At 38.5% G+C, this 19,822-nt stretch overlaps 1 protein-coding gene across 3 annotated transcripts in view; it reads right to left on the reverse strand.

The window, feature by feature from the left end:
- kcnh5b (potassium voltage-gated channel, subfamily H (eag-related), member 5b) overlaps positions 1–19,822 on the reverse strand; it is a 199,346-nt gene that overhangs the window by 48,499 nt on the left and 131,025 nt on the right. For all 3 annotated transcript variants that reach the window (XR_014871273.1, XM_085144145.1, XM_085144144.1), the window contains exon 12: positions 14,477–14,673. Coding sequence is in view for 2 of the 3 variants with exons in the window: in XM_085144145.1 (XP_085000271.1) it covers positions 14,477–14,673 (197 nt within the window). In the remaining variant the exon portion in view is untranslated. The remainder of the gene's footprint in view (positions 1–14,476; positions 14,674–19,822) is intronic.

Raw genomic sequence — 19,822 nt, forward strand, 5'->3', positions numbered from 1 at the left:
ATACAACCATTACAGCCTAAATGTTAATAATATGTCTGCATTAAGTGCATAGTAATTACATAAATTGCAAAAAAAGTGCAATAAACTACAAAAAAATTGAAAATCGTTTTTGTTTTTTTAACATATATTTCTAGTTAGAGAAATTTAAGAGGCTTATCCCTCAAAACTGTAAATACAAAAAAGTTGCACAAAATAGTTTCCCACCACAGGAAATTTATTTTGAGTGTCTTCATAGTTTTATTTTTGAAATACACCAATTTTTATACACTGCAGGAAAAACGAAAATAAATATTATAATGCAAATTTGCAAAAAAGCAGCATATGCATCAAAATAAACTATTTCCAGCAGTGCAATATGAGTCCTAAGGATCCCAGAAATGACACAGAAAGTCATAAAGTCAAACATAACTTTTAAAAACACCAGTATAGGCTCATGAGGCCCTGATGGTAACTCACTTCCGGTTTCGGGCAGGTCATGGCGGACATGCGATAGTTCGTGCTGACGTCTATTCCAACGTAGGAAGTGTTATGAACAGCTGATCGGATCGGCAAAGCGTGTTTCTGGAATATTACGTTTTTGTTGCTGCAAGTGCTTTTTATGCAGTTTTGCAAAGCTATATGTGGAAGGAAACCGTGACCGAGGACAAGCTGATGGCATAAGATGTAAGTACAACTCCTCCAGTTTCATATGCAAAAAAAATTATTGCGCTAGCTTACGTGGTTGCAGTTCTACTGGGATTTAAAAGTAGTTGCGCAAAACGGAGCGTGCCGCTCTGACCGGTTTTAAAGGGTTAAAGTCAAAACAGAAAGCGATCTGAGTCACTTCAGGAGAAAAAAATACAGTAAAATAAAATACAAATTCATCATGTAATGCAATAGTGTGGTTAGTTTTAGTTTAGTCAAAGTTACTGCGATGAATTAATGAACCAATATGACACTGATAGGAATTGTTTCCATGGTGTAGTTTGATTCTAAAATATCAGTAAAATATAAAAATTTTGTACCTATTGTGGGGTTTTTGTACCTTACAATATAAAGCATCTTGAGGCAACTGTTGTTGTGATTTGGCACTATTTAAATGAAATTCAAATGAACTGAAATCAAAGTAAAGAAATGGAAACGTGAGGCTTAACGCTGCACTGATAAATGCACTGGATCACAGCACTTGATTCATGTTTATTGTAATTGTTTGTGTGTGCACAGTCACTGATGTTTTTTCGGTCTTGGAAAAAATCCCCTCAGCAGTTCCTTTATTCGCTAAGGTTAGACGAGTGTCGGTGACATGCACACATGCTGCTGCACAGTCAAACTGCTTCCTCACACAAAAGGAAGTGCAGCCACACACAGGCAGGCACACACCAACTCAACATGCACGCCCATCCGCTTTTTATTCTCGGTCACATAAATAATCCAATTGAAGTCTGGTAAAAGCTTCCCAGTCTGCAGGCTTCAGCCCTTAAGTCTGTCCCTCCCAGCATACAAGCTGTCCCGAAAAACCCAGCACAGCATGCTAAGCCTCCCAGCAGACGCCTTTAGCAGCCCCACTTCGCCAAAAAAACACACTTACGAGCCCTGTTTATTTGGTTATTCATGTTCCCAAAATTCAGCAGAACAAGGATGAATACCTCAAAGAAGATACACACCAAGTCAACTGCAGCCAGCTCCTTCTGCTGTGTAATCAGATCTGTTTGTGTGAACTTACTTTGTGAAATCAAATCATTTCGCATGTACACAAGCATTTTTTATGGTTTTTACAATTAAAGTCAAGCTAGCAATATATGTTTTTTTTAATTAACCAGAATAAAAAACTTTCTCAAGACTATTAAAAGGTGGTTTTAATAAATGTGAAGGGATTTATTATAAAAATTGTATCTAAATATATTCTGATAAATTACAGGAAGTACCATTTGGTGTGTGCCTTAAGGTGGATTTTCCTTTGGTTTAGCCTCGTCTTTACATTTTACTCAAATCTTTCATTATTTATCATTTAATTTGGGTCGTATAAACATGATTAGCAACAAATCCGAGACCAGGTAAAGGCACAAAGAAGTATCCTTAAAGCTTTAAACTTAAAGGCACAGCCAGTCCAACACTGGAATGTTTGATGTTTCTGGTGTCAGAGGCTGAGCAGGCAGTGCACAGTAGGTTCTGCTGCTAAAAATAGCCAACAACTAAAAGAAGTCATGCTGGTAAATGTGCTGGCATTAAACCATACAGATCATCACAGGAACTGCACGTCCCATAAGAAACAACTCGGTGCTACTATTAAAAAGTTAGCGGTTTATTTAATCAGACGTCTAAACAGGCAGAAATATGTTCAGCCTTTTGTAACAGTTTTCTTTAAAGTTTGTGATCGCAACACTAAAATCACACACTGTACCTTCTGACTCCCCAGTTAACAAAAACAGAGGAATTTTCTGATGAAGACAAAGCTGCAAAGTTGGGATTTGAAATAATAAGCCCCGCTGATGCCCTGAGAACAGCAACTGAGAAACAGCAAATTTGCACTTTTCTAAGGGTAATAAATCCTTTTTAGACTGGTGAAGAGGTGTAGTAGCCTAGGGAAGTAGTAAAAAGAAGAGCCTCACTTACAGAGTAGTTATGTAATAAGAGCTCTGGTGACTTGAGGTTTGGCATGCTATGACTCCGAAGCCCCATTTGCACTGCATCCCTCTCTGGCTCACATTGTGCTGCTGCATCACTTCATTCTCTCTATTTACCTCAGTGCCTAATCTGCTCTGAAGGTAAGGACCTAGTGTCTACTCTCTGCTAAAGGCCCTGTGAAAAAGAGTTTTGAGTTTTTTCTGCTGACTTACAGATAGCAGGGCTAGAACAAATAAAATAACTCAATAAAATGACTCTACTGATGCTGGCACTTCTGTTTGCTTCATGTTAATGTGAGGAAGATGAGTTTTCTTTCTTCATTACGCCACACAGACACATTTATTCACTTGTTTCCTTTCATTGAACAGTTACATTCTCTGTTATCAGTACACACACTTTTCTGTCTCAGCCCTGTTTCCTGATGTATGATGTTTCCATGCAGTCTTTATACTTAATTTCAAAACACACAGAAAAACATGAGTGGATTTTAAAAAACAACGCAAGAACTGCACTATGATAACGCAGGATCCTAATTCATTTCAGTCTCGGTTTTAAGATACATGGCAAAAAATATTGCCACAGAATAGCAAAGTGCAGGTGGGTGGTGAACAATTCAGAAATATCTACTACATTTACTGTACGTTCACATCACACACAGAAGACCCTACGTGTCTTGTCTAAGATAAAGGTTAAGTGTATGTTTCACAAAGTTTTATTCAATTCAATTCAATTCTATTTATACTGCGCCAAATCACAACAAGTCGCCTCAATGTGCTTTATATTGTACAGTAGATATTAAATGGTAAATGGCCTGTATTTATATAGCGCTTTACTAGTCCCTAAGGACCCCAAAGCGCTTTACATATCCAGTCATCCACCCATTCACACACACATTCACACACTGGTGATGGCAAGCTACATTGTAGCCACAGCCACCCTGGGGCGCACTGACAGAGGCGAGGCTGCCGGACACTGGCGCCACCGGGCCCTCTGACCACCACCAGTAGGCAACAGGTGAAGTGTCTTGCCCAAGGACACAACGACCGAGACTTTCCAAGCCGGGGCTCGAACCGGCAACCTTCCGATTACAAGGCGAACTCCCAACTCTTGAGCCACGATCGCCCACTCTCTGTATCTATTATTATTACAATAATAGATACAGAGAAAAACCCAACAATCAGATGACCCCCTATGAGCAAGTACTTTGGCGACAGTGGGAAGGAAAAACTCCCTTTTAACAGGAAGAAACTTCCGACAGAACCAGGCTCAGGGAGGGGCGGGGCCATCTGCTGCGACCGGTTGGTCTACACTCATGAAGACACAATTGCTCCGGAAGTTTTGTGCAGCTTTACAAACCTGCACTGTGCTGCCTTGTTCTTTTTTAGAGAGAAGAGGCTACAACAAGCCATTGTTCCGTCTTTTCTCAATGGACTTTACCATTAAAGATGCTATCTGAGGCCTGCAGAGTCTAAGATGTAGCTCTCAGGGGTTTTATGCAGTTTCTGAGCCTTGCACGGTCTTTGACCATCATGAATATGTTGGGACATCCACTCCTTGTGGCACCGTGTTACACACAAGTGAACTGCTAAAACTTCTGCTTTTATAGACAAACAATCACACTTGATGACTACAATTGCTTAAAGAGCACATGTTCCACTTTGACATCGGGGTACAAAACTTATAATTCTTAAGATTCATCACACAAAATTAGATGTGTTTTTGTTTTGTTTTTTTAAAATCTAAGAATCTATTCTTTGTAATTCAAACTGATGAGTTCTGTTGGATCTGCCTATAATGGTTTTGATGTCATTTACAGTAGTCTTAACCCAATACTAGGCAAAGAAAAAAGCTATTTATATTATAATTTATTTTTTGATTCTAACCAGTCTGTGGAGCAAATGAAAAAAAGCCCAACAAGATAACAACAATCACAATTTTTGGTTTGTGAATCATCAGGTCCAAGATATACAATATAATGTAAATCCATCTATATAATATTAGTATTGCTTTAGTGTATCTTGTGTCGATGGTCTGCCCTATGAACATGCATTTATAGTCATGTCACATTACTGGGATGTCTTCAGTGTTGAAACATGACTGGTTCACAGCCTCTTGCGGCCACCAAAGGTTCAATATCTTGCATAAATCTATTAGAGCTCTAATCGCTTGTCTATATTAGTTTATACCTAAAACGACCTAATTACTGTCAAATTGCAAAGGAACAGACATACTGTACACTTTAACACTTTGTTTAAGGTGCTTTTCAAATATCTGGACAGCAGAGCCTTTTATCAAAAACTACAATTGTGCAAAAAAAAGAGTCAAGCACCTAAAAATACCACCAAATATTTATTATCAGCAGAAAAAAAAAACCCTCTCTGAATTTGCATCCCAGCAAGTTTTGCATCTTAATAAGAATGAAACTGCAGACTTAGCTGTAAATTGCTCAGCAGTATTGAGCTGTTGGCTTAACGTGTAGACGTGACCAGCGTGACCGAAAATCCTTTCTCCCCGACACACTTCTCAACATCCACGAAATATTGAAGGAAAAATGCAAATCCAGCTGTGTGTTCTGCAACTGCAGCATCAGCAAAGAATTTGCCATTTGTGATGTTGCTATTAGAGGATGAAGTTACTGCAGAAACCGAGACTCAGAACAGATGATGGTTTTCCATTCTGTGATTGTCCAATTTTGGTGAACCTGCAACAGTTGTAGCCTCAGTTTCCAATTCTTAGCTGACAGCATTCTGCTGCTGCAGACCATCTGCCTTGAGGTTCAGCATGATGATGCGTTTCTTCATACCTTGGCTGTAACAAGTGGGCTCCCTATCAACTCAAAGCAATCTGGCCATTCACATTTGACCCCCTGGGATCAACAAGGCAGAGAACTGCTGCTCACTGAAGATTTTTTAGGGGGGGACCTTTCTTTGTGTGTAGAATAATGCAGGTAGATTATCAGTTTCAGAAATACTCTGGCAAGCCAGTCTGGCACCAACAATCTTCCCCCTTTCAATGTCACTTAAACTGCCTTTCTAATTGTTAATATATCATCTTTAAGTTCAAAAGTTCAAAAACATCTAGATAAAAAAGACAATTTAAATCTCTCTTTAATGACTTGGAGGGAATGGACCCAAATTCAAGACACGCAGAGAGTAAAAGTTCAAAATCCAAATCTTAAGTCAAAGCAGACAAGTCATATACAGAAGAGGCAGCAGCAAGTTGATCAGGTGATCCACATTTGATGAGTGATGGTGATGAATTGACAGAATACAGGACATAATTGTGGAACACAACACCAATGAAACTAATCAGACTGGGCCAAGCAAGGATGGAAATTTACTAAATACTGACAGTAATACACAAGAGCCAATGATTACAAAGAATTTGAAAAAAACAAAACAAAACAAAAAGTCATCAAAACACAACAATTGAAAAAAATCATGACACTGATGGCTTTAGTCAAAGGTGCAGTGTTTTAAAAAGTACTGCGACCAATGGTTAATCAAGTGGATGGCAAATATTGGAGAAACTGATTGTTCCATTTCTTTTTGGATCACAAAGGAGGTCAAGGTGTCATCGAAATAATGGAAATCGATTAAAACTGTTTGGAAAGCCTGTAATGGCAAACTGTCTATCCTCAACATGATCCATCAACTCACACATAGCTGGACTGGCCATCGGCCCACTGGGCATAAGAAAAAAATACTTTTCTTTCTTATTCTCATTTAAAATATCTAGCTTTTAATAAATAATTATCTGAATCTTACAACAAAAGTGATCATCTGATGTAAAATGTATAGAAATTCATTATTGTATATAGTAAACATTAAGTCTAATATACCCTAGTAAGCTATAGTACTTTTTCCTTTGGAAAGGCACCATGTGTGCAGTCTGCACTTCTGTTGAAGAAAGATGTTGAATCTATTTAATTACTGTAGAAAAATAATTGGTTTCTGGGCATTTGTTTTACCCTGGCAAAAAATGAAAGTTGATTACGTCAAATAAGCATCATGAGGCGGAGGGTGGGGATGGTTCCCTATTTTTTTTTTGCTGGGAGTTGGCAACACTGCTAGTTAGGTATATGTAATTATGGATTAGGTTGTTTGATATTTCCGGTAAGTACTGTTTAAAATACCAGAATAGGGAGGATTGTTTAAGGTTTAAGTTTATTAGATTGATAAATATATACCAACAAGATAGTGTACATCACTGTCACAACAGCATTTGTTTTCATAGGCTTTATGCTTTTTCCTATAATACCTGGTGGGCTGGTCTCTAGTCAAAATGCCCGGGCTGATTTTTTGTCCCAGTCCAGTCCTGAACTCACATAATGCAGAGTCTCAGCCTCTTTTTGGCTGCAAGGTAATCTAAAGAACTAAAAGTCTAGTGTTTTAATATCAGTTTTTAATTCCAATGTTTGATAGCAAATATTTCAACAACATCAGTAAGATCCACAGTCTTGACATGCTGCACAGCTAATAGGACTAACCTTATCATCAACTTTGAATTTAAGTGTCATCCAAAATCAAAAACAACCAAAACAAGAAAAAAACTTTGTTTATATTCCTTTGTTTTCAGGCCACTTGTCTTGCTATAGTGCAACCTCATCTCATCTGAATGTTTTTGCTAGAATTCCTTGACTGTACAGCATCTAAATCAAAAGGTTACCAAACGAGTTATTTTAGAAATGGTAGTGCCAATTGTGTCATGTCATGAGTTCTACAGCAGTTTGTTCAAACATACACAGTTGAAGTCAACTTTGATGGGGTATGTGTGGCAGGGGTACAACTAGATATGAAAATTTAAAAAAAATATATTTGGGGGACGTGAGACTTTGCGTCGTGTCTTTGTAGTTAAATGGATTATCCCACATTTGGAAGGTAAATGCCAAAATGGAAGGCATTTTAAAAAGAAATTAGCTCATGTTCAAACTGCGTAGGTGAGCTGTTAGATGAACCAATCCATTAAGAAATCCACATCTATGAACGAGGTACTTGAGCCCTCCAGCAGGGTCGTAAATAAAAACGTTTGGCACTCTACTGAGTACTGTCTAACACAGAGTTCAAAGATTTAGCTTTTAGCATTCACGTTTCAAAAACAAACAATATTGTGCTGGAGAACAAGAAACATGAGGAGTCAACAAAATGAGGAAATATAATTAAAGTCAAAGCATGACAGCGAAAAAGAGAGAATGACAAAGAGAAAGGGCTGAAGGGAGAAGGTAAAGTGCTTACAGGCGTAGATTGGTAGCCAGCCACGAGTGACAGAACGAGTTAGAGCTGACACATATTCTGGTCTCCTCACAGTCCCACAAGCCCAGTCTTAGCTCCCTCCAGAAGCTGTATGTCTCCATCATGGCAGCAATGTAGCAGCTGTCAACCATCCTGGGAACTAATGAGCTACAGAAGAGAGGAGAAAGCTCTGGCTGCAAAGCTTTCTCTGTGTTTACATGAAGGTACCGCTGGGTGAAATTCCTACAGGGCACTGCGAATAAGTGTCCATCTTTACAATTACCTCAGTTTAGAAAAAGAGCCGTCCAAAGACCAGGGATTGCTTCCCACTTCTTCCCAGTGCAGCTAAGCTCGTTTAAAGGTTCGTTCATGAATCAAGTCCAGTTCTTAGGAAGGTGATGAAGCTGTCAACGCATGAAGGAAGATTGCGTTTAAAACTAAAGCAGCTAGCTTATTGTAATGTTTAGGGGTTTTGTTTTGGTCTTTTTTACTTTTTAAAGCTTCACTTAGCAATTTGTTAGTGCACTGCTGCTGCATAATCAGCCTAAATCACTCACTGGGGATGCAATGAAAATGAGCATCATGTCCTTTTCTAACTGACATGCACTCATTACTAAAATAACAATTGAAACTGAGTTGTTCTCAGTTCATAAGGACCGGACAGGACAAGTATACATGGAAAAGTAGAGAAATTACGCTCCAGCCTCCATCAGAAAACCAGAAATGTGTTTTTTTTCTCTCTTTTCACTTCTTAAAGTAATATTTCGCCCAGAGACTTAATAGTATTTGGTAGAAACAGATTGTTAAACAAAATGAATACAATTAAAATATAATTATGAGAAAGATGTAGGAAATTGACCCTTGGTATGCGCATGAATTATTAAAACATGATGAGCCACGATGAACACTGGTGAGCTTTACACACAACATTAATCCCATTATTAATCCCATTATTGTCACGTGATTGTAGCTTTCAAATGTATGGAGTAGTTCTTTTTCATTACTCTGATATTTTAGAATTTTAATTAGAGAATTTGGAAAGTTTATATGCAATGACTAACTCTCATTCATATTTTGACAAGTTAATGTCAAGTAATAAACTACATCTAGTGAAAGGTCATAGATGGACTGCCAAATCATTAACTAATTAATTTATTAAATTACAGTATTTTAGGACATGTAGATGGCTGGTGTGACAGAAGTGGATGCTAGGTATAGGATGATGGAGCAGCCAGACGAAGAGGATTAAAGCCTCTGGTAGACCTTTAGCTCACAGGTCTTTTTGCATTTTGGAATTTTATATTTTCAGTAAGTATTCGGGTGGAGTTTCTGTTTAGAGGGGTGCAATGGTGAAAGGCTGACATCAAGACAGTCCTGAGTTTAAATCTGCCAACCTGCTGCGGCCTCTCTGCTTGGAGTTTGTACGCTGGCCATCAGTGTTACTGTGGGAGTGAATTGTTGTCGGTCTATATGTCCTGCAATAGACTGATAATAATGGTTTGTTTAGTTTTTTACTGTTTCCTAAAGTTTTGTGTTTGTATACTTTACCCTGCAAAGTTATCTTTAATAAAAAATTATTATTTTACAGGAAACAACAAATTTGTTGCTATTATTTTCAGCATTATTTTCAATACTAACAATTATTGCTTAAAAGCAATTTGCATGTACATAAATTACAGGTAAAGAAAAAGAATTGAACAAATAAAAGAAGTAAAAGTCACATATGATAGGTTTACATTCCAACATAATTTGCAATTCAGAATAAATATAGCATCAGTCAAAGGGGCTTGCAAAGAAAAGCGTCTGGAATTCTTTAAGTTATTTTACAGTAAGTATATTTTACACATGTTGGTATGGGATATTGTATTTGTTTTAAATGTTATATACCTATGTGGTATGTGACTTTTGTTGCCATGATGCCAGGTCTCTCTTGGAAATGAGATTTTTAATCTCAATGAGATTTTTTACCTGGATAAATAAAGGATTAATAAAATAAGTTGCTTGAAGACATTTCAGCTCTCATCCAAGAAGCTTCTTCGGTTCAGAACTGACTACGATGACCTGGATGACTGAGAACCTTCACAGTGTTTTTCATTTCTACTTTTGTTTGGTTTTATGCAACTACAAACACCCACCCAGACACCCACAATCAAAAGTTAAGTAAGAAGGTCAGCTTAACTGACCAGTGAAATCAGGAATAACAGGAGCTACTGTCAAACCTGTACTTGATGCCAGACTAAAGCCGTGTGTATAGAGCACTGAAATTATAGGGCTAGATCGATGTGCAGCTATCCTGTTTTATCAGACAGGCAAATATATCTGCAGCCTGCTTAAGGTAATTTCTTTTAGACACAGGTAATCAATATATGGTACATGTTTTTACTTAAGAGAAGAAGCCTGGATCCATTCACTTCCCATTCTGAGTAAATGTAACTCTAGCTTGACTGAAAACATAGATATCCTAGAAATAATATCTTGAATTTGGATGTAAACCTTTTCACCCACATGTTTACATCATCTCTAAAATTAGAAATATCCTGTCTCAAAGTGACCCTGAAAAACTAGTTAATGCATTTATTACTTCTAGGCTGGAATACTGCAATTCATTATTTTCAGGATGTCCTAAAAAATCCCTGAAAAGCCTTCAGCTAATCCAAAATGGGTCCTTGTTAAATCCAGAATTGAGTTCAAAATCCTGCTCTTAAGGTCTTAAATAATTAGGCCCCATCTTATCTTAATGACCTTGTAGTACCATATCACCCTATTAGAGCACTTCGCTCTCGCTCTGCAGGCCTACTTGTTGTTCCTAGAGTATTTAAAAGTAGAATGGGAGGGAGAGCCTTCAGTTTTCAGGCCCCTCTTCTGTGGAACCAGCTTCCAGTTTGGATTCAGGAGACAGACACTATCTCTACTTTTAAGATTAGGCTTAAAACTTTCATTTTTGCTAAAGCATATAGTTAGGGCTGGACCAGGTGACCCTGAATCCTCCCTTAGGCTACGTTCACACTGCAGGTGAAAGCGCATCAAATCCGATTTTTTTTGAGCCTATGTGACCCATATCCGATCATGGTATGACAGTGTGAACGGCACAAATCCGATACTTTCAAATCCGATCTGGGTCCGATACATATCCGATGTTTTAGAAAGCGACTGCTGTTTGAACGGTCATGTCGCATTAAATCCGTCTTTTACGTCACTGACACGAGACAGACTCCAATTATCAGCGCCGGAGAAGCGCCCGAGAAGACATCGCGAACGCTTCCTGGCCATCCAGTGAAACTGTTAGAAAGACAACGTTGGAGAAACGTGAACATTTTATTTGTACTGTATAATCTGCAGATTCTGACAGAAATCTGCAGCTATCCTTTGAATCACCGCTCCTCTAAAACAGCAATAAGGATCATTATTAGGTTATCTACATTATTATGTAAATAACAAAATAACTTAAAGCAAAAATTGGGAAACGTAAAGTCTGAAGTCTTTATATTAAGGGCCATCAGTCAAACAATATTGTTTGCTCTGGGTCTAAACAGAGCGCGTTGTGTGTGACGTCTTCTTTTGCGCATGCGGGCCGCTTTGAGGGTTCACACTAGAGCGCGTTTGCTGTCGCATTTTATCTGTAGTGTGAACAACAACAAAAAAAATCGTATTTGATCAAAAAATCGGAATTGAGCATTAAGACCTGCAGTGTGAACGTAGCCTTAGTTATGTTGCAATAGGTGTAGGCTGCTGGAGGATTCCCATGATGCATTGAGTATTTCTTCTTCAGTCACCTTTCTCACTCACTATGTCTTAACAGACCTCTCTGCACTGAATCATACTTGTTATTAATCTCTGTCTCTCTTCCACAGCATGTCTTTATCCTGTCTTCCTTCTCTCACCCCAAACGGTCGCAGCAGATGGCCCCGCCCCTCCCTGAGCCTGGTTCTGCCGGAGGTTTCTTCGTGATAAAAGGGAGTTTTTCCTTCCCACTGTCGCCAAAGTGCTTGCTCAAAGGGGGTCATATGATTGTTGGGTTTTTCTCTGTATGTATGGCTCAGCTGGGGCCATACAATATAAAGCGCATTGAGGCGACTGTTGTTGTGATTTGGCGCATATAAATAAAATTGAATTGAATACATACATATTTAAACAACAATTGACAGTATACTATGTATTATAGATTATTATGGTGGGAAGATGCCAAAAATACAAAGGTTAAAAGGTAAACATATTATCCAAAATACAAAATGTCCTGTGTTATTAGTTACAATATACATCAACATGTTCATGTACTCTAGATGCAGGTTTAAGGGACAAAATAAAAGGTGTTCATGTGGCCATCAATAAATGGTAAACTACATACTCAAAGACATGAATACAAACAAACTGCAGCTTCAGAGAAAGACAAGATTTCCTGTTTGAATGTCAGTAAAATTGGGCAAAAGGGTGCAGAGCACAATGAGGCTATCTGTATTGTATGTATAATTTATCACATCCACACTTAAATGGGAAAAAAACCCTACTGAGCTGAGGGACCATGAAATATGAAACACGACAAGTAAACAACAACAACAGACTTGTTATGAAAGAAAATCAGACAATATGATGTGTGTGAAGAAAAAAAGAAAATGCGCCAGAATGGCAGAGAATAGTTTTTGATTAGGACTTGTGTTCACAAGCCCGTACTTTCAAATTCCTCTCAAAAAAGAGAGAGAGAGCATAGAAATCCCTAAAAACTTAAACAACAAGCCTCATGTGTGGCTGTGAAACTTCTGCTTGAAGCTTCACAGTTTTACAAAAGATGAGCAACGGTATCAGAAATTATCATCTTCTCTGGTAAAAAGGCCATAAAACCACTGAGGCTACAAATCTGCTCACACTGCACTAGAAAACTTATAAGATATTAAGCAAGTCAAATTTGTTCAACTGTATCGATCTGTTTTTAATGAATTCAGCTCTAGCTGAGCCATACTTTTCTCTTATTTGGAATGTCAAAACTTTTCAAATTTCCAAATAATATCCCACTTTTCCAGAGAAAAAAGAGCTTTGGCTCAAATGCGTTCTAGCATTTAGAGTTGATTGCATGAAATTGACAAGTAAATCATGGCGTCAGAAATTAAAATACTTGCTGTTGAACATTCACACGGCTTAGTCACTATTACAGTGAGTAAAAAAGCTTAGAAAGCTAACCAGCCTAAAGATTCATTCTCACTATCACCAGCATCCAACAAGTCATCAAACTGAACTTAAAGGCTTGATTACTACATAGAAAGTAGTGTATATGACACCTGAACTTCAATGTTTTATAGTTTTTCCAGTTGCAATGTTTTTTATATTTCAAAAGCAAGAATTTCATGCAGACTTGTCACATAAAAACAAGATTAGCCTTCAAATGAGGACTCGTGACTACCAATGTCAAACTTTGTGTTTTGATATATTCGTCACTAGAGCATGGCTGTGCCAGCAAAAGAAGTTGTATTGAAGATATATCATGTTAGCCAAAGTGTATCAAAGCTGTAATATTAAAAAAAACAACCTTACTGTAAAAGGTGAGCTGTTGTTTTGCAACAACACAGAATGCCCCCTCTGGTACAAAAGCAGTGCTGTGTGCTTCTCTTTACCCGACTGTTTTAAAAATTCAGTGTTACCGTGACATGTTTGTGTTGGTGTCTAGCATCAGCAGACACTGCTACAGCACAGACGTAATTCAACAACCAACCTGCATGATAATCTGATCTTGCGCTCTAATCTACATCATCTTGGCTTTCTGTGGGGAGTGGAAGTCCAGTCATCGCTTGATGCTATTGGCCAGAGGAGCAGACAGCTTGGGTTGGTAGACTAAATACAAAATTTAGGTGGCACTACTACTGACCCTGTCAACAGCAGCGAAGCCTGAAAAACTACGAGTCAATTGTGCTGTTGCACTGATGAGTACGGTTGTTGTCACAACAGCGTCAGTGCATCGACAATACTGTCTACTCATTAATGAAGCAAAGATGTAGATGTGTCACTTTGCTTAAATTTACAAAATCCCCAAACTTTTTATGTGTTTTTTATTTGTTTTATTTGATGGGTCTATGCACAGTTGTGGTCATGTACTCATGGTAATTTTGGGCTATTAATGATCTCTTAAACTGATCTTTTTACAGGGTGAAAGGATTTACAGCATACAACTTTATCCAAATCCAAAATAAACTCTACAAGTTTGAGTTTATTTTGGATTTTCCCTAATCCACACACACAGGGTCAAATACATACATACATACACCCTTGGACATTTAACCTTTGGTTATCTGTTAGAAAGCTGCACCTCAACAAGATATTTTTTCAACAGCTTTTGCATAATTCTGGCTGAATGTTTGACCATTCTTCTCTTCTTGGCACTGGTAGAGTTTAGTATCTAGGCTCATTTTTACCTGTTTCCTTTTAACTATCTGAAAACCTAAAATCATTCTAAAGTTGGCTTTAGAGAATAGGTTTTCTAAAACCAACTGTGAAGTCAAATAAAGAACAATCTGACTGTCAGTGATGTGAGAAGAAGTCATAAATAAATCCACCTACACAGAAAGCAGCAAGAAAGGTTTGTCACACTGCAAAGTGGAGTGATGTCTGTTATTATTACTATTCATGTACCATGTACAAAGAGCTGAATGCCTTACCCGCTTGCGCAAGTTACAGGTGAGGATGAGGTTGCGGGAGAAAGAGTTGGCGAAGGAACTGTAAAACTCCAAAACTTTGAGCAAAGCTTCCCTCTTGATGACGTGGAGGTCACAGTAGGTAAGCGCTCTAACATTTGCACACGCATGTGCAAGAGTCGTCTCTTTCCAAAAGACATCTCCGAACACGTCACCTTTTCCTGAGGACACAGTAAACAGGAAGAGCATTTTATTCATCAGTGACAACTATCGCAACATCAGTTGTTTACAAAGATGAGAGCTGAGGTAAAGCACAGAACAAGCCCCACACATTCAGTAAATTAAAACTGTGAAGTTACACATGTTATTCAGATTCCTGCTGCTGTGGCACAGCACAGCCTAATGTTGGAAATGCTTACCAACAATGAGTTACAAGCACGAACACACTAAGAAGAGCGCTGAACGAGCTCGTGTTCTCAGTGGGGAAAAAAAAAAGAAATCCTGTCCTGTTATCTATGAAACTGGAAAATCATATAAGATTTGTTTTGTTATATAAATCTGTTGTGTCTGCTTTTGTTTGGTAAAGTAAAATAAATCTATGTATGTGTACAGCGGCTCTTTTTATTTTGCAATTTGCAAGTTGGGAAAAGGTCTAATAATAAAGTTTAATAATTTATTTTATTATACAAACACAAATTTGCATTTAAGAAAACCTGACTTTTCTTTGTATAAATAAATAAATAAATAATAAATTAATTTTTATTTATATAGCACCTTTCAAGACAGAATCACAAAGTGCTGCACATAAGATTACAAGTCATAAAAGGATTTAAAAAGAGAAAATAAAACAGACAAAAAATTAACCAAAAGCAGTTTTAAAAAGGTAAGTTTTGAGTTGTTTTTTAAAAACAGCTACTGAGTCCACAGTTCTTAATGCTTGGGGGAGTCTAGGGGCCACAGTGGCAAAAGTATAGGCTGTCAGTTATTGGACATACAAAGAAAATCATAATTGGCAAAATACAGTATCCGCAGATCACACTTACAGAAAATGGTAAATGACAATCGGCCAATAAAACTGCAATTTGTGCATCTCTAGTTTAATTGAAAAAATATAGAAGCCTTTAAACAGTATCTGATAGAAAGCATGAATACAGTGTAGACCACAGTCATATAGGACTGGGGAGCTATCTGCGATCTTCTGGCAACTACGACTCACTACACCTGTCACTAGACCTGAATGAATGAGGCTGAATATACTATAAGAGCTGCTTGTAATGTATAACTTGAGATGTAGTAATTTACAAGCAATTTCTGAGTATGTCTACAAACAACCCTGTTGATGTCTGATATGGAGCCACATATAACACTGCTGCATATGTCTGTGTTTAACCACCACCCACCAAAGTGTGACTTTACATGAGTTAAATGGTCCCACAGCATGGAAATGTCATTTATATGAATTACATTAATATTTAATGAGAATGACATTAAATCTCTGAACCACACTCTTCTTCTTCTATCAGTCTACGCTTTGTTCCTTAGCAACAGTTTTACCTGGCCAAGTCCACAAATAGACCTGCTGATTTAACCATTTCCATCATTAAAAGTTGATGGCAGCTGGCATGTAGTGGGTATGGATACTGTTATGTTGCCAGGTAGATAACTAATAAACCATAGAATATTTTTTGAAACACGGACTATAGAGTTCTGCTTCACCCTTGGGTGTTGATCAATGTGTCTGAAGTATAGCAAGCTTCTTTGAAGCACTTCAAAGTTCAGCATCCATGACGTGTATGCTCAGTAGATGGTTCTTATATAGCCCTATTCTACTCTACTATTCCAAGTGCTTTATAAGCATGTTGGCACTGTTGGTAAACCTGGGTGAGCTACAGACAGCCCATCTAGCTGCCTCTATTGCCAGATGGAGCAAGTGTACAAATCATGTGGTGCAATTGCTCTGTAGGCTACTCTTGCTTGTGCAGTGGTTGGTCTGCCAACCAGTCGCAGAGAAGAGCAAAGCTATACCGTACAAACGTGTCTACTGTAGCCACTACCTGTGTTTTTTGTACTTTTTAAAAACTATTAAATACCTACACACACAGAAGACAACTGCAGTAGCATGACAGAGTATGCACGAGGCTTCTACATAACCTTTGTTTTTTTCTAGGAGATTCATAAAGTCTTTAAAATCTTTTTAAAAAATACAGTAGGGAAAATATCTGAAGAACAGCAGAATTTAAAAAATATCTTAAAAAAAAGTTATCACCTAGTAAATAAAAAAAAAATCGGCTAACACCTTCTGGATGATGAAGCAGATGACATATAGCAGATGTGTATAGAAAGAAAGAAGAAAGTGTACTTCATTGATCCCCGTGGGGAAATTCCTCTCTGCATTTAACCCATTCACTCAGTGGGCAGCCATTGGGCGCCCGGGGAGCAGTGTTTAGGGACGGTACCTTGCTCAGGGGTACCTCAGGGTAGCTGTTCAGGGGAATCGAACCCCCAACCTTCCGATCATGGGGCCACCACTCTACCTACTGAGCTATCCCTGCCTGCTTTTTTTTTTTAATTTTTTAAAGAAAGTATAGCAGATGAATGAATATTTACACTTGTGAGCACCTCCTGAGCAGTGCCATGCTTGTTGTCATAATAACAACACAGGAAGAGAACAACAATTATAGGAAAGAACGAATACATCATGTCATCAAAAAATGTTTGTAATTGATGAATTCAATGGGTGCCTGATAGTCAAACATGAATGTGTATCAATTGACTCCACAAAGGCTCCAACCCCACTGTGTTTCCTGATATGAAAAGAAATGAAGTCATAAAACACAAAAATAGCTAAAAAATGACCCATTATGAAATCAAGGTATCTTAAATAGGCAGCATACAGAATATAATGGTGCTTCTGCATGACTTTTCCCAGAAGACATCTAGGTGCACTCTGAGCTCAAAAAAGTGAAGACGAGACTCAAATCTGTGTCAAACTTTCCACAACTGTCGTCTCAGCACTTTTCTGACAGCTGACCTGGATAAGACGTGACAAAAAGCAGTCCACGCTGTCCACAAGCTGTCACAACACGCTGAGTAATACACATATACTGCTTCCAACATACAGTCGCAAAACTAAGCATGTATGCCACTGTGGGTGTGTGAGTGAGTGAATCTCGTCTTGACAATCCCTCCTTTGCACCCCCGAAGGCCCATTTCCTTCTGAACATCCAACAGAGGCTCAGGCAGCAGGACTCATCTGGAATGAGCTCCCTGGAGACCCACAGTTCCTTGCCAATTTGCAGTCTGGATGTGGATGTGGTCACGCACATTGCTGAAGATGGTGGCAATGTGTGCACTGAATCTAACGCGTACAATGAGATTATAGATGGATGAAGATGGATACATTGGGGCCATAACCCCCATTTCCAGGCTCTGCAATACTCCTGATCACTCAAACACATCTAAAGCCTTCATATTATTCTGCCTGTCTGCAAAAAGGAAAGTGGTGTGCAGTGTTAGACTAAAGATAAGAAGCAAAAAAGAAATAATCAACTCTCATATCCAGGCTTAAAGCCTAAATGTTATCTTTTTGACTGCATCCAAAGGTTACAATTTTTGGACTACCAGTGTAAGTCTTAAGTTATCAGCAAACACTGATAAGCTTTGTTAGAAACCATTCATACCTGCTAATAAGTAGCAAGTAACAGACTAATACAGTACTCGAATTTTACTCACCAAAACTGAAGCATAAACTTTGTTGCAGAGTCTACGTCATAGCTCAGCATATATTTTAATCTGGGGCAGAAAATGTGTGCCCACAGTAGCCTGCAGCGGGCTATTTTGGGTCGCTATATAGGTTTTCTATGGGCAAGACTATTATGGGTTGCCCACAGAAAACTGTAATGGGGGACCTTCAGGGTAAAACTACTATGGGGCCTGTATGGGCTAACCCACAAAGCAGCCACAGAGGGTTTTCTGTGAGCAAGCCCACCGTCAGGTACCCAGAGAATTTCCTCTTGGGGGTCCAAAAAGGCAAAATTGCTACAGGCCCCACATTGGCTACCTTTACCCATAGAAAACTCATGTTTAAGTGTTGTTCTGCGGCTCTAATTAGAAAACTGTCTCAAGCCCCTTGTGTCTGCAACCTGTTAATTAATGAAACCACACCCTTAATCTTAAGAATTAGGCTACGTCCACACGTACACGGGTATTTTTGAAAATGGAGATTTTCCGTTTTCGTTTTAAAAAATAATCCCGTCCACACGTAAAGGCGGAAATGAAGGAAAACGCTGCTAGGAACATGCCAAAGCAACAGGTGGCGATATATTCCTAACCGTGCAGAAATGTTGGCCAATCAGAAGTCTAGAAGCCTCGGAAAAAGTAAACAAAGCTGGGGCATAGAAGCAGAACCGAGTCGTATGTGTGGAGGGACAGTAACTGTGTGTGTATATGTAAGCATTTAAGCACTGCAGAGAGAACAATTAACAGTAACAGTATTGTAGAAATTCATTTCACCGAAACAATAACGTGGCGCACAGTGTGACGTCAAAAAAGGTGCACACTTTTGACGCTGCGTTTTCTGCGTTTTCTGCGTTTTTCTCATCCACGCGTAAATGCAAAAGAGTTTTCAAAAATATCCACCCTGGCCGGAGTTTTTAAAAATCTCAGTTTTCAGTGACCAAAAACGCCGTTTACATGTGGACGAAAGGTGCAAACGCACAGAAAAATCTGCGTTTTCAAAAATACCCGGGTACGTGTGGACGTAGCCTTAGTGTCACTAGTGGTGACAGCAAAAGTTGCAGGCCTTGAAACAAATAGCTGATGGGTTGTAGCAGCCACCACATTAGAGGCTAAAAACTATAAACCACCCTAAAATGGCAATTACCAGTTAGCATTTTCTAAACAGATACATTGCAAATTGCATTTTTCTTGCCCTCATCAATCAAATGCTGCTCTGCCAGTCTGGCATCAAAAATCTGAGATGATGAAAAGGAAATCGAGCTGACTAGCATGTTCTAATATTTGTTCATGTTGTTTGGACAGTATGTGTGACTGGTTTTCTCTACTATAGAGAATCTTCAACAACAGTTCAGGATTTTCTGTTTTCTGCAGTCCAGATGTTGATATTATTTAACCATCTATGACTAACAAAACCCTCACAAGAACAGCTTATTCAGATGGCTGGTAGTGAAAATGTTACAGCATGGCCTGGTAAACAAAGCCCACATTTTACTCCACCTTTGCTTTTGTGACCAACTTTAACGATTTTGGCTTCTCAGGCCAGACCACAAATTGTACGACCATAGCACTGGGATGTTGCACTCCTTCCTCTTGTAGAATCTTTAATTTGACTGTTTTATATGCTGTGAAGGA

Source organism: Neolamprologus multifasciatus, chromosome 19 (genome assembly GCF_963576455.1).
Source record: "Neolamprologus multifasciatus chromosome 19, fNeoMul1.2, whole genome shotgun sequence".
NCBI lineage: Eukaryota > Metazoa > Chordata > Actinopteri > Cichliformes > Cichlidae > Neolamprologus > Neolamprologus multifasciatus.